Source organism: Hyperoodon ampullatus (genome assembly GCF_949752795.1).
Source record: "Hyperoodon ampullatus genome assembly, chromosome: 18".
Classification (NCBI taxonomy): domain Eukaryota; kingdom Metazoa; phylum Chordata; class Mammalia; order Artiodactyla; family Ziphiidae; genus Hyperoodon; species Hyperoodon ampullatus.
The window spans coordinates 27,482,727-27,497,839 of record NC_136931.1 but is presented as its reverse complement, the minus strand read 5'-3'; the positions used below and the strand labels follow the sequence as shown (position 1 = coordinate 27,497,839).

The 15,113-nt window shown below is 39.0% G+C and overlaps 1 protein-coding gene across 1 annotated transcript in view; it reads right to left on the bottom strand.

Moving 5' to 3' along the window:
- Positions 1-15,113, bottom strand: part of CSNK2A2 (casein kinase 2 alpha 2) — a gene marked incomplete at its 5' end in the record, with an annotated part of 38,410 nt that overhangs the window by 13,078 nt on the left and 10,219 nt on the right. Inside the window, 2 exons of the mRNA XM_079723349.1 lie at positions 3,320-3,379; positions 12,910-12,960. Of these exons, the coding sequence (XP_079579475.1) occupies positions 3,320-3,379; positions 12,910-12,960 (111 nt within the window). The remainder of the gene's footprint in view (positions 1-3,319; positions 3,380-12,909; positions 12,961-15,113) is intronic.

Below are 15,113 nucleotides of genomic sequence, written 5' to 3'. Positions count from 1 at the left end.
CACATCTTTTCATATACTTTTGGGCTATCCCATATCTTCTTTGGACAAATGTTGATTCAGATCTTTCACCCATTTGGTTAAGTTTGGGTTAAGTTTGTTTTTTGTTTTAAACAGTATAAAACTTTGCTCCTAAATCTCCCTTTTCTAACACAGTAACTATTTTCATAAATTTCAATGTTGGGCCCTTTGGCTTGTCTTAAAAAGCACTTGAAGCCTACATGAGGCCCATGATATACTCCTTGAATAATGATAGCAACCCATAATCGTATGGTACCTACTGTGTGCTTGACGCTGAGAGCTCTTGCAAGGTGGAGTTTTCCATGGGACAAGATTAGGGTTTCTCGATGTCAGCACTGTTGACATCTGAGACCAGATAATTCTTTGTTGTGGGGAGTGGTCCTGTGTATTATAGGATGTTTAGCAGAATCCCTGGCCTCCACCCATGAGATGCCAGTAGTGTCCCTCCAACTGTGACAACCAAAAATGGTTACAGACATTGCCAAATGTCCCCTGAGGGACAAAGTTAACCTGGTGGAGAGTCACTGGACTAGACCAGCAAGGGCACTGTACCAGGCATCTTTAAGTGGGAGGGAATATATAATCCAGAGAATGATCCATAGAACCAGCATTCCAAGAATAAGGAAATTTTGCTTTCCCCAGATACAAAAGAGTATACAGTGTACAATGCTTTTCATATGAAGGTCAAGAACAGGCAAAACTAAACTATGGTGGTAGAGGTGAGAATAAAAGCTATGCAAGGAGAGAAACAGTCTATATTTGCACTGTCCTATATGGTAGCCACCAGCCACGAGACCATCAAATGCTTGAAATGTGACTAGTGTGACTAAGGAACTGAATTTATTTTACTTAATTTAAATAGCTACCTCCGGACAGTAGCTACTGTATTGGACAGCACAGTTCTGTGTCAATGTGGGTGAAGGTTTCACACTTAAGTAAAATCAAAAAACTATACCCTTAGGATTTATTCATTTCATCTACGTAGGTTCTACTTCAATTTAATTTTTCTCTTTGTCTTGTTTTATACCAACAGTTGTAGCAAGATTCCACAGTGGCTCTGTGGCAGTGCTGTAGAGAACCACGGCTCCTGAGGACACACCTCCCTAAATCTGAATCAGGAGCTCAGACTTGGTGGGAAGCCTCAGCGAGTCCACTGAGCAATCACTCTGCAGCCCTCAGCCTAGTTCCTTCTGCATTTTCTACATTCCACCTACATTTCCTCTCTCCCATCCCCGTTTTTTTTTTTTTTTTTTCTTTTCTATGAGAAAATTTAGCAAGTGTTGATACTGTTATTTTGCCTGGTCTTTGTCCAAAGGAATAAACTAATTAGGACCACAGTGCCTGAGGTGTGAAAAATACCTGATGAAAGCAGAGGCTGAACAAATACAGCAAGGGAATAAATTCTTTTGCCACTAGTCAGATTCCCTGCAGAGTTACTGACTGCTTTTAAATTCCTTGGGGAAATTATTTCAATTTAAAAATCCGATCGTTTCTGACCATTAAGCATGAAAGAGGTTTTTCAAGTTTCATCTGGGGCTCTGCCTCATTAGCACAAAGTATGCCCCACCGCAAAGCTGCTACCCCCAGAAGGCAGAGAGGACATCAGACACTGCCATCGGAACGACCAGCCTGTATCACTGCGATGCTGTTACCTGATCTAAGGACAACTGCACTAGGTTATATATCTTACCTTTGGTGTGCTAGCTAACCACAAAATCTTAATACCTTACTTAAAAAAAATAACCAACTGTGAGATTTGGATTGCTGCTCTCATGGAGTGAATGCCTGGGATTTTCTGAGAAGCCCTAGGAAACAGACTAGCCTGACAGTTCATAGCACTGCAAACCTCTGCCCACCAAGGCCTTCCATTCTAGCCCGGAGGGGACATCAAGAAAGGTAGAAAGGTATCATAAACCAAGCTCGACTTTCTTCATCTTTCTCATCTTAATGACAAAGAAAGACCCATTCGCCATAAGAGTGAATCCACCACCTTGGCTCGAATGATAAGTAGTTTGTGTAAGTGCTTGTAAGAAAACACATTCACTTCACATAAAGCTAGTTCTTCAAATTCCCATTCCTTAAAGCCTAAGCCTTGATTTAACTTGTATTTTCTTCGAGCAGCTGTTCATAATCCCATCAAAACTCCATCTTGACAATTTTCTTCAATAATACCAATACCTTAGACACCTCTATATTCTTTTAGAGGTTCTTAAATTGAGACCCATCCATTCCACCCTATAACTTTAAGTAATGCTGTATGTATATTTTTACATGCACTGGCGGCATGGGCGTGGGGCGGGGTTCATAGCTTTCATTAGATTCTTAGTGATCCATGACCCTAAAAAAACACTGTATTCCATTTTACAAACCTTTTTAGAATTCTTTACTTAAGCGTTTACCTAACCAAATTAAAAAAGATCATTCCTCTGTCAATCAATAACACTTGAAAATTTCAGTCTCCTAGAAGGTCCACCCATCACCTCTTCTTGCATGTTAAGGTTAACTAGCCGGGGCTAAACGGGTGGGTTATCTCATACAAGAACGGGACTATGAGAAATGGCAAGAAAAGGATGGCCGTAAAATGCCCACCATCCCTGTATGCATGTCCTTCCACGATGTGACTTCAATGCTCTGCCCATGAAAAGTACTTCTCCACCCTTTGATTCTAGGTTTGGCCACGTGACTTGCTTTGGCCAATAGGGCATTAGCAAACGTGACACAAGCAGAGGCTTGAAAAGTGCTTACTTATATCGCAGTTTGCCCTCTCTTGCTCTTAGGACCTGATGAGACCACCATGGGAAGCAGCCCAGACCATCCTCTGGAGAATGAGACCTCAGCTATCCCAGCTGCCATCCCCAGATATGTGAATGAGGCCATCCTGGACCATCTTGCCCTAGTCAAGTTGACCCAGACCAAAAGACTCACATAACAAATCATTTTTAAAAAGTCACTAAGTTTGGGGTGATTTGTAATGTAATGAAAACTAGTAGTAAGTATTAATTAAGCAGCAAAAACAAAACAAAATGAAAAACAGTAAACAAAAAACCAAGGACCAACAAGTTATGTTCTAACCTCTGGTATAACGTCCCCAGTACCACTAACTTAGCCATTTTTCTCAGTTCCACTGAGGTTTCGATGTAAAGATTCCACAATGGAGGCCTCATTGTAAGTTAACCCCCTAGCCCAAACCAAAAAACACCATTAAATTCTCTGGGTATCAAGAAATATTCTTGAGGTCTCTGGGTCCTCTCGAAAACTTCTTTAATCCTGAAATATTTCACCGTTTATGACTGTCACTTACTTTAAGTAGTTCATACATATAAAACCGGATATCAAAGTCTGTCAGGATCTGGTAGAGTTGCTGAAACAGATTTCAGAAAACATTAAGTTAATTTAGTCTTATTGCATCTTGTTATCCAAAGTTGGTCATTATTCTCTGTAAACTTAGTGCTTAAGTCACTGAAGAATCCCAGAACTTTTTACTACCTGATCTGGAACAAATGAGGGCAAAGACTAAAGACAAGGGTCTAACACTTTGGTCTTCAGAAGAAAAAACAAAAGGAATTCCAAGGGGAGAAGAAAAAAACCATTTACACCAACTTGGATCTTTTAAAAACCTGTGTGATGCTCCATGATTTCAACACCCACAATTACATTATTATGAAGTCCAAGTTGTCCAATTGTCCTCCTATTCTTACTGAACTTCAAACAAACTATCCCCACTGCAGCACCACAGTTTACGTTAGAGAACCAAGTTCCGAGCAGATAGCAGAATCTGAAAAACTTCATCAGCCCACATGGTAAAATGATGGCAAGACAGTCTGTTCATGAAACCCAAGGAAAATGAACCCCTTTAGCATTTGGAGACGGCAAGAGACTTAAAAAAAAAAAATCTATAACCTCCACTCCCTCAAAACCAATTCCAGGCTGGAAAAAAGAACACTTCATAGGCAAAAACTGATGGGAGCTAAAGACGTAAAATGTTTAGGGGGGAAAAAAAGGAGTGGTGGAGTGAGATGTTTAAAAAAAAGGAAGGAAGGAAGGAAGGAAAAAAGGGAGGGAGGGAGGGATGGACACCAGTTCTGAAAATGATTCCAGGCCTAAATGACATACCAATGTAAGTTTTCATAATTGGTAATCCAAAGACCCACTCACCGGGAGTTTTGTTTGTTTGTTTAATTTCAATTTCTAAGAGACGGAGTAGAATGTACACATCCAGGTTCATTTAAATCATCACAAACCCCCATCAGAAGCTATATGATTATTTTAGACAATCAATTCCAAGTAAATCTCTTTCCCCATCAGTCCAAGCAGCACCTTCTGTAAAATTAATCAGTACACCTTTATTAAACCTTTTTTGTTTCTCTCTTTACTGGAAGACTCAAGCCATGTAGGGAATCTCTCCAAGGAGCACAGAGCAGCATATACAATGTGTTTGTGTAAAAAAGGAGGGGAAACTAAAACTACACATGCATATTTGTATCTGCAAGAATGACTTTTCACTGTGTACCACTTTATATTTTGGATCCATGTAAACATACTACCTGTTCAAAAAAATTTTTTTACGAAAAACAACAGATTTACCAAGAATCGAATCCAACATTTTCGAACACCAGGACTTAGCCTCTTTCTCAAATTTCCCCTTTTAAGTAAGTGTAATTCTCCCTCCAGCTTAGTAAGAGTGTCTGATTTCACTCATGGCGCTGCAGAAAATGAACACATACTTTCCAGCATACTGGTGGCGGCCTGGAGCTGCTCCACTACTGAAGGCTGACCCTGCTTGGGACTGAACCGCATTTAGGCCCAATGGCATGAACGTGCCACCACTTATGCTCCCGAGAGACTCAGCTGCATAACAGCTAAACACCCAAGTGTTTTGTTCTCCCCCAGCTCTGCATAGCAAGAAAGGCTTCTCAGCAGCACACTGACAGTCTGTATGTACAGACACAGGCCGAAGATAACATCTCTTCGGGTGCCAAATCAGCTCTTCCTCTGAGAGTTCAGGAGATCACTCCCAGAGACTGTGCCAAGTTGAACCTCAAGTCAATAAACAGACAATGAAAGTGAAAAGGGCATTTTCTAATAACCCTCAGAGGGCTGGAATATTTTATTTCCAGAAAACAAACATGGGCTATTTTATTATTTGGACCTTTATCCGCGGAAGGCTTTCCTCTCATACCATGCGGTATCTATCCCAAGCACCCACGCGAGTATTAAGGGATAAAAACAAATGTCCTCGGACTGCCAACACAGTATTTCTAGCTACTCTAACCAATATCAATTTTATGTGACACAAAAAACACTAGCTGACTATAGCGTTTAGGCCTAATACATTACAAAGTCTTGAGTGACAGGCTGATATTCACTTTCATTTTTCAGGAGCTCTGGGAAGGAGACCAAACTACACCTGTAACATTTTACCACCCGGGCCTGAAATTCAGGACTCAACAGAGTCCAGGGGGTAGCTTCCTCCAACTTTTGTAGCTCTTTCTCCACTGCAGCCCCCAGGAGTTCCCCACTCTGACCAAAGAAATCTGTCTTTGCCACCTCTGTTCTTCCCTCCCCCAAATCTAGAATGCCTGCCCCTCCCCCTTAGCTGGTAAAGTCATAACCATCCCATCCGGGTGCCACAGAGCCCATAGTGGTCTCTTCCTTCTCTGAACCCCCAGGCTATTCACTGTTCTCTGGGGCGCTCACAGGACACCGAGAGCAGCAGCATGCCTAGAGTTAATGTTCTGCACTCGGGTACCGGCGGTGACCCGAAGTTCTTAGGATACTTTCTCACTCTGCTGTGAACAACAAGAGGCTTCTTCACCTTGCCCACACGCCAAGAGCCCCAAGCCACCACCCCTGCGTATCGAGGCATATGCATGCTGGGGAGCAACGGATGCCACAGCTGCTGGCAGTCACCAATTTGGTGATTAAAGATCTCTGAACTTTCCCTCCCTCAGGCATGTCAAGGGTCCACCATACAACTGTCTGTGGACAGCAACTCTGTCTGTGGACAGCAACTCTGTCCTTGCACAGCAGAATAACATGTTTTATATAGCCCACACCACGTGTGGCAATTCTGTGCTTGTACACAGAAGGCAGTCAATAAATGTCTTTGACGATGGTCACTAGTCAATGGGACAAAATTAAAACTGTCTTCAAGAAACAGAAGTACTAAGATTCCATGACAAATTAGGAAGGGAAATTTCACAAGAAGCACACTTCTCCTCCATTCTTCTTCATCAGCTACGTGGAGAACATCCTTAACCAACCAACTGCAAAATGTTGTCAGGAAGTTAGTTTCTTTTATGTTTTCATAAAGTAAGTGACTTACCAAAAACAAAACAAGCCTATACTTCCTGGAAGATTACAAAGGTGCTGAGAAAGAAACTATTCACCAATCCTAGTTTGGTTCCAAAGCCTCAAACACATTGCCATTTCCCTAGAAGTCAGTTATACTCCAGGACTATTCCAAGGGCCCAAGGTAGAAATCTCCTGGGACTTTTAAGTAACCTCAGAAGGGCCGAGAAGAAGAATGGGAAAAATGCAATCTGACCAAGAGAATCAGTGCCTTCTTGGTCTAAAATCAACATCCAGAAAGGACTGGCCACAAGTGGGCCTCACTCACGCTGTCTACACAGATAGTTCTTCAGGCTCCAGTCGTGGTGCAGCTAGATTCCAAGGCCCCATCCCTAACGACTGTCATTCAGGAGGACTTCTCACTTCAAGAAGGTTCCCAGCCAGATGTGGGAATCACCAGCACAGCAAACTCTCACGCTGCACACACAGCTTGCATATTCCCTGCCATACACAGCTCGGTCTATGTCCAGAAACCAGTGATCCCCAGGTAAGGAGAAGAAAAAGTGGGGGGAGTGCGAAATAAAGTAAAAGTGAAAGGTGCTGAATGCAGGAGGCACCCATTTTAGCACTGTTCACACATAACCCCAAGATCCAGAATGAAACCAAGGGCAACATTTTTAGAAACTTAAGGAAGCAGAAAAAATCATTAATCAAGAACATCAAAGTTACTACAAATCACCCGAAAATGTCTTACAAAGAAATGACAAAATAATGTCAGTGACCTATAATAAAAGTAAATTTTGTTCTCCCAATTAAGGAAACTTTATTTAGTCTGTGAATGCACCATCTCCACATTAGACCCTAACAGCATTAACAAGGCCTCAAGATAATCAGGTAGTCAAGGCCTAATTCTATGTGAATGATATGAAATTTTCTACAGATTAATATGGGTCTACCATCTTCTCAAGATGGAGCCCATTTGGGATGTCTTAAACATTTTTTAAATGCCCAAATGATATATATTTTACTTAAAATGTATACTTATTTTTATTGATACTTTTCCAAAGGCACAGAAAACTGAGAAGCGTGTCTCAACAATAACTCTTTCTACCTTAAAACAGTACCTTAGCTTCCTTGAGACAATTTTGAGTTTGGGAGTTTTCTGTAACTATTCATTCCAACTTTTAGAAATTGGCTTTTCCTATTCATTTGCTTTCAAATTTTGTCTTTTGTTCTAAGTATCACCATGTATCTTTTATTATCACTTTGACATACACAAAGCGTAACTGATGATTTTAAGGAGAAACTGACCAAACCAGTACCACTACCACAAATAAAATATCAAGGGAAAAAATTATCAAGGCAATAGAAGGTCTGAACAAGATTTAAATTAACAAGCTTGATATAAAAAAATGACTGTGTACCAAAGCCACAAAGCAACCATCAACAAATTCCAAATAATCAACATTATACAGATCATGTTTTCTGGACCCAGTGCAATCAAATTAGGAACCAACTAAAAGAATCATTAAAAAAAATAATAAACAAAAAAATACCAAGTGGATCCTGAATGGACATTCCCAGGACAATAATTACTGGGAAACTTTTGAATATAAACTCTATACTATATATTAGATGGCATTATAATATAAATATTAAATTTCTTAAGTATACTAACAGTATTGTGGTTATACAGGAAAATGTCCTACCTAGTTCCAGTGATGGCATATTTAAAAGTGAAGTATCATGATGACTACAACTTACTTTAAGATGACTTCAACAAAAAGAAAGACAAAGAGGGGAGGGTGGGGAAGAGGTGAGAAATAACTACAAATGGCAAAATAATAACAGCTAGTAAATCTAGGTAATGTAAGGGTATTAACTGTGCTACCCTTTCCAATTTTCAGTAGATTTTAAATTTTTCAAAGTAAAAGATTTGGGGAGAAAAACCCAAATCCACAAGTTTGGAATCTGTACTTGTAATTTGAAAACTATACAGAAGTGAGTTACATAACCATGGAATGTAGCTACAATGGTGCTTGGGGTTGTACAGACTTAAAGCACACTTACTACCAATTAAGAAAGACAGAAACAAATCAAATGAGCTGACTTCAACTCAAGAAGTTAACAGGAAAAAACAGTGAAAACCCAAGAAAGAAAATAATTAAGGAAGAAAGAAGAAAAGTTGGAACAAAATAATTAAGACAGGAGCAGAAACAGAATGAAATAGAAAACTTAATATAAATTCTCTGAGCACAAAACCAAAAGGCAATTCTCTGAAAGCATTAATAAGAGATCTCTAGCAACACTGATTTTTTTTAAAAAAAAAAAAAGAGAAAAGAGAGTAAAGGTACAAATAATATTACAAATGTAAAGGAAAGCATAATTACAGACATATTAAGTTTTTAAGTCCTAAGAGAATTCTATTAACAGCTTTATGTGAATATAATTTAAAGTAGACAACTTTAGAAATAATTATCCAAATAGACTCAGGAAGAGATAGAAAACCAGGATAAAACTTTAACCAACAGTATGTTTTAAAAAGGAAAATGTAGTTCAAAGTCTCCCCTCCCCACCTCAAAAGATACCTACTACCCAGACTATCCCTATTTTATATAAACTTTCAGAGAACAGAAAGGAAAAGCTATCTAACTTATGTTATGAAGTTAGTATAACCTTGATACCAAAATCAGAAAGACTCTACCATAAAAAGAAATTATAGATCAAAATTTATTATCAATTGTATCAATAAAAAATACTGAAAAGAACAGGCTGTGTCACTGTTGATTCACCCCTGATATTTAAACCAGGGACAAACCTTCTCTGGATGATACCTTAAAACCAGTTATTAATACACTTAACAGTAACATTTAAAAAATAAATAAAAACATCTTTTCCTAATAAGATGGACACAGAACAAAATAATAAGCCTGAAGGACACTGGACACTAAATCAACTGATTTCCCCACTTTTGGTCTGTCATACTATCTGGAAAAAAAAGTAATTTTCCTGTTATGATTTGCTCTTCCAAAACACACATCTACTACCTGATATTTAAGATATTTTAAGTTGACTAAAATGGCATCGTTTGAACATTCAAAGGGGACCTACAGTTTAATAACATGGCAGAACCAACCCATCCTACCTCTGTTTCTTCCCAAAGCTCCTCTTAAAATAACTGTAAGACGGACTTCCCTGGTGGTCCAGTGGTTAAGAATCTGCCTTCCAATGCAGGGGAGGCAGGTTTGTTCTCTGGTTGGGGAACTAAGATCCCACATGCCAAGGGCAACTAAGCCCACGTGCCGCAACTACTGAGCCCGTGTGCCACAACAGAGAGAAGCCCAGGCGCTGCAACGAAAGATCCTGCACGCCACAACTAAGACCCGACGCAGCCGAATAAATAAATAAATAAATATTAAAAAAGAAAAAAGTAAGAGGAACAGGGGGGATTTCTCACAATGCTAAGAGAATGGAAGAGACAACAAACTTTGAAGCTATAAAACAGATGTCCAGTTGACTTAGCAGACCAAAAAAGCTGAGAATTCTCCCAACATTCTGCCAGCAGAGGGGGCCCAGTAGCAAACACTTCACAATGAAAAACTACAGAAAGGTTCAGGAATTGGTGACCCCAGGTCTCACTGAAAAAGGGCAAAGAGATTGAGCTGAAAACAGGAAAATGAGTTTAAAAACACGACACTGAAAAGGGGGAATTAAGTGAAAGTCCACATGGCACTCCCTATAGCTCTCCTCAACTTGAGGCTACTAGGGATGCCGACAGCCAGGCTTGCACTCTTGAGACAGGAGCTGACAATCAGTAGTCAGTAATTTCATTACTCTACAGAGGGAGCAGACATTCAAAAACTGTGACATTTCAGACAACTGCAGCAGAGACAAAACCCAAAAACACCCCCCAAAAAGGAATTTGGAAGGAAAACAGAAAAAGACATGAAGAAGAAAACATAATGGGAAAAAAACCCCACATATCTCAGTGAGAAAATAGAAGATATTACATAAAACATAAAAGAACAGAATACTATTTTTAAAATTCTGAGAAGAAAATAGAGTGCCAATAATATGAAGTCTAACATTCGAATGAGTTCTAGAAAGTGAGAACAAAGAAGAAAGGGAAAAAAATAAAAGAACATTAAAAATATTTTTTCAAAATGGAAGGACATGGGTTTCTATACTGAAAAAGCCCAGTAAGTCCCCAGAACAAAGGATGAAAAGCAACCTGTATGAAAGCACATCACTGTGAAATTTCAGAGACTGAGAATAAAGAGAAAATACTAAAAGCTTTCAGAAGGAAAAAAACAAAAAACCCAGATTACATATAAGATGAAACCAGAATGGCTTCAGTGGTAATAGTGGTAACAATCTCTTCAAAATTCTGAGGAAATTATTAATTACAACCTAGAATTCTATATCACAGCAAATGTATTAATTGGGAGGATAAAATAAAGATGTTTTCAGATATGCAAGCCTCAAAAAACATCAATTTCCCATGACCCTTTTAAAGGAAGCTCCTAGAGAATATATGCCATCAAAACATCCTCTTTGTAAGAAGTACGATTTCTCTAGGAATTAAAAACTGATCCTCTGTATGCTATTAAATCAACAGAACAGCTGTCAATTTAAGAAACACAAAAATACTGAAATGAGGGACTTCCCTGGTGGCGCAGTGGTTAAGAATCCACCTGCTAATACAGGGGACACGGGTTCCAGCCCTGGTCCAGGAAGATCTCACATGCTGCGAAGCAACTAAGCCCATGCGCCACAACTTCTGAGCCTGCATGCTAGAGCCTGTGAGTCACAACTACTGAAGCCTGTGCACCTAGAGCCCGTGCTCCGCAGCAAGAGAAGCCACCGCAATGAGAAGCCCACGTGCCGCAATGAAGAGTAGTCCCGCTTGCCGCAACTGGAGAGAAAAGCCCGCGTGCAGCAACGAAGACCAAATGCAGCCAAAAAGAAATAAATAAATAAAAATTAAAAAAAAATACTGAAGTGAAATTTTTACATCTGTGGCTAGATAACTGGTAAAAATTCATTAAGGAAGCAGAAGCACTGAAACCTGAGGGATTTCACTATGAAGTTCCATTAAGACCAGCTTTTAAACTTTTGCATTAGGAAAATGTTTGGTTTCATTAAAGCCTATTTCTTAAGAAACACATTCCCAATCATGTACATCTTGATAAACCTCAGTTGTTCATAGCAAAAGTGTGATCAGTTACGTGTATCAGCACAGTACTCTACCAGCTAAGCACTGCTCTGCTAGTTAATGAAAAAATTACATCCCACTTTTTAGAGTTCACCTTTAAGGAGTCACATCAACAAGGAAACTTGTTACAAGTGGGAAAAGCCATCCAACTGTCCCTCCATATTTGAGGATTCAACCAACTGCAGATTGAAAAAAAAAAAATTCCAGAAAGTTGAATTTGCTGTGCTCCACCAACTATTTACATACCATTTACATATTAGGTATTACAAGTAGTCTAGAGATGATTTAAAGTATATAGGATGACGTGCATACGTTACATGCAAATACTATGCCACTTTTATTGATATATAAGGGACTTGAGCGTCCTTGGGTTTTGGTATTCCTGGGGCTCCTAGAACCAATCACCAATCCCCTATGGATACCAAGGGACGACTGCACTGAATATAAAACTTGCTTATTGTTTTATAAGTCATAATATCCACTTTTGCTTATTTTCACTAATTATTTTAGAGCGATTACCAAAGAAAAAGTAAATGTGAGGACAAGATTCTTTTATTTTCACCCAAAAGCATCACTCCCCATAGCATCAACTTTCAACTGCTGATTTGGTTTTGTCCTAACTTCCATCAAAACAAAATCACAAGCCTTTCAAACACTGACAGAGAATTATATTCACCTAAAAGTTCTCTAAATGCCCCTAAAAATCAACACCACTATTTGTTTTTATATTGGTTTCCATATTATGGTCTACCATGTCCAGTATGCCTGGCTTCTTATCAGAAGGTTGCAGTGTTTGAACAAAAATAAAAACAAATTCACGAAAAACCAGCTTAAAACCACGCTTTTGGAACACTTTAAAGTCTAAATTAACATGCCTTATAAACATAAGAAATGTAAATAACCCAAAATAGGGCTTTTCTAAAGCACCATGACTCTGTCATCTGCTTTGTACACAGTGTGCATGAATACACTTGCCACCTGACAGCTTGAATCCAAGGTACTATACTGAATTGTTCTCCACACAAGTCCTGTATCCATTTATCACTTCCTATCAGTAATATAAGATTTGTACGAAAAATAAAGTTAACACCTACCTAAAACTATGTTGTCTACAACAGGAGCGTTATAAATGAGGCATTAACTTAGACCCAGCCCAGCAGCTCTCCCCAGAGTAAGCATGGCAAAGAGTGATGAGTAATTTCACCTGTGCAAGAACCTAACCACTTTCTGCATTCTGTAGTAATGCTTTAAGGAATCCAATGTTATTTCCTGCTCTCAACAAAGACCTTTCCCAGCCCCCTTGTGTTCTAGAGTATCAAGACTGCTTATCGCCACCTCCCCAATCCCCATTAACCCCATGCCAGAAAGAAAAAGTATATACGCACCTTAAAATCTGTATTATTGATATATTCAAATACCAAAGCTGGTGTCTTTGACTGCAAGAGAGAATATTAATGCTTTGTAAGTTTCAAACAATAAATGTAATTTGCTTCTGTTGTACTGGCCCACCCCCAAACCCCACTTAAATGAAAGAGATTCACTCATCAGGGAGAGCCTATTAAGAATCCTCTTGAAATTTTAAGTTTGGAATTTGCTTCAAAACAACTGGGGATGGTGGTTGTTGGGAAGTGGGTGGGGTATAGATGAAACAAAGTTGGCCACAAGCTGATTAACGTGAGCTGAAGTTGGGTGATGTGTGCAGGGAGGTTCATTACACTATTCATTTTATTTTGTAAATGGTTGCAAAATTTCATAATAAAGGTTTTGTTTTTGTTTTTTAAGAAGAGTTGTATTCTCTGACCAACCTGTCAGTGGGCCTGGCACATTATGTGGAGATTTATACTCTGCAGTGTTCCAGGTTGCCAACTACAAAAGGAGTGTTACGTTTTCATCTTGGGTTAATGAGCCAGATGCATTTTACACAATTATCATAGGTCTTGGGAATTTATTACTCGTCTTTTTAGGATCCAGAAAAGTCTATAATTATCAGTAAGGTAGAATGTGAAATTATTGCCTTGGCTAGGGACAATTAGAGAATGTCTCACTTTACAAAGATATGTTTCCCCTACAAATCATATAAAATCAAGTATTTTTGAGTACTGTAATCTTTAATGCAATGAGTACAAAATGTTCAATATTTCCTTGTGTAAATATAGATGTTCAAAAGTCACGTCTACCTAAGTAAGGTAAAATAATGCTAACTGGCAGTAACAAGCTTTCAAATTTGAGAGAAAAGCAGGGGCTTAAAGGGTTATAGGAAGAAATAAAATCATCTTGGAAATGTTTACGGCTGTGAAGTTTTGCTCAAGGAAGCAAGTAAAAGTTACCTAGGAAATAGGCCACAGTGCATGCATGCAAGTCTTTGAGCAAGCAGCAGACCTGGTGCAAGGATTCCTCACTGGCCCAACGTTGAAAGTTTCAACAAGACCACCAGATCTCTCTATGGGCTGGGAGCAAGCCTGTCCCCCTACAAGTTAGGGGATGAGGGTTCCCTATTGGTTTTCGTTCACCTTGATTTACTTGCATTACATATCATGTAAAACACATACGTGCTTTAAGTTAACAAATTACAAAAATAGTAAGACAGGAATCATTAAGTTCTGTTAACTTAAAAAAAAAGAAAGCAAAATGAAGATGCTCTAAGTATAAAACTACATACTGGCCCACACTGCAGGCCATTTTCAAGGATTATGTAGTCCAGAGTTAGTGAATGTAAAATCAATCTGAGCTGATAAGGTTGGGATACATTTTTAATGCCTCAGATAGAATCCAGCATACAATCATCCTTCTCAATCTTTTCAGGGTCCAAAAGGAAAAACTTTTCTTTTTTTCAATTCAATGATACTGTGTAATCTTGGCAAATTACTTAACCTCTGCAGACTTCAGTTTTCTTACCTATACAATGTAACAATGTGGACAACAATGTTACCCGCCCCAATGAACTGTTGTGGGGATTAAACGACATGATACTGTTAAACACTTAGAACAGTGCCTGGCACACAGTAAGCATTCAATGCATGTTAGCTACATTTTTATGAGGATGTCTTTAGCAGATAGAAGCAAAGACCTACTTCTTAAAAAGCTATCGTGGGAGAACCGGGAAATATTCGAGGTAGAACAGGTAAAGAACAGAAATTGAATGGGAAGCTTGGCTAATCATAAACACTTAAGGTTACGTTACTCCCAAGGGGGAGAGAAAACAAAATTAAACAGCACATCTAAAACGGCTAAAAATTAAGCATTTTAACAAAAATATTTAAATTGCATCTGCATATACAAGGTGAGCCCCGATGGTGGATGCTGAATTAAAGACCAGTATGAGAAACAGCAAGACAGTGACCTCAAGGGGTCTGTGGGGCTGTGATCTGTTCAGCTCTCTATGGCAAGTGTCCACATGGAGACACTTCCTATTTCCTTCTATAAACCCAGATTTTCAAATGTCAGGCTTACTCAAGTGAGGTAAAATAATGTTAATTGGCAGTAATAAGCTTTCAAAGTTGGGAGAAAAGCAGGGCCATAAGGAAATATTCAGCAAACATTTGTGGGCCAAATCAAAATAATGAGGTAATAAACCTGGGACAGGGATTTT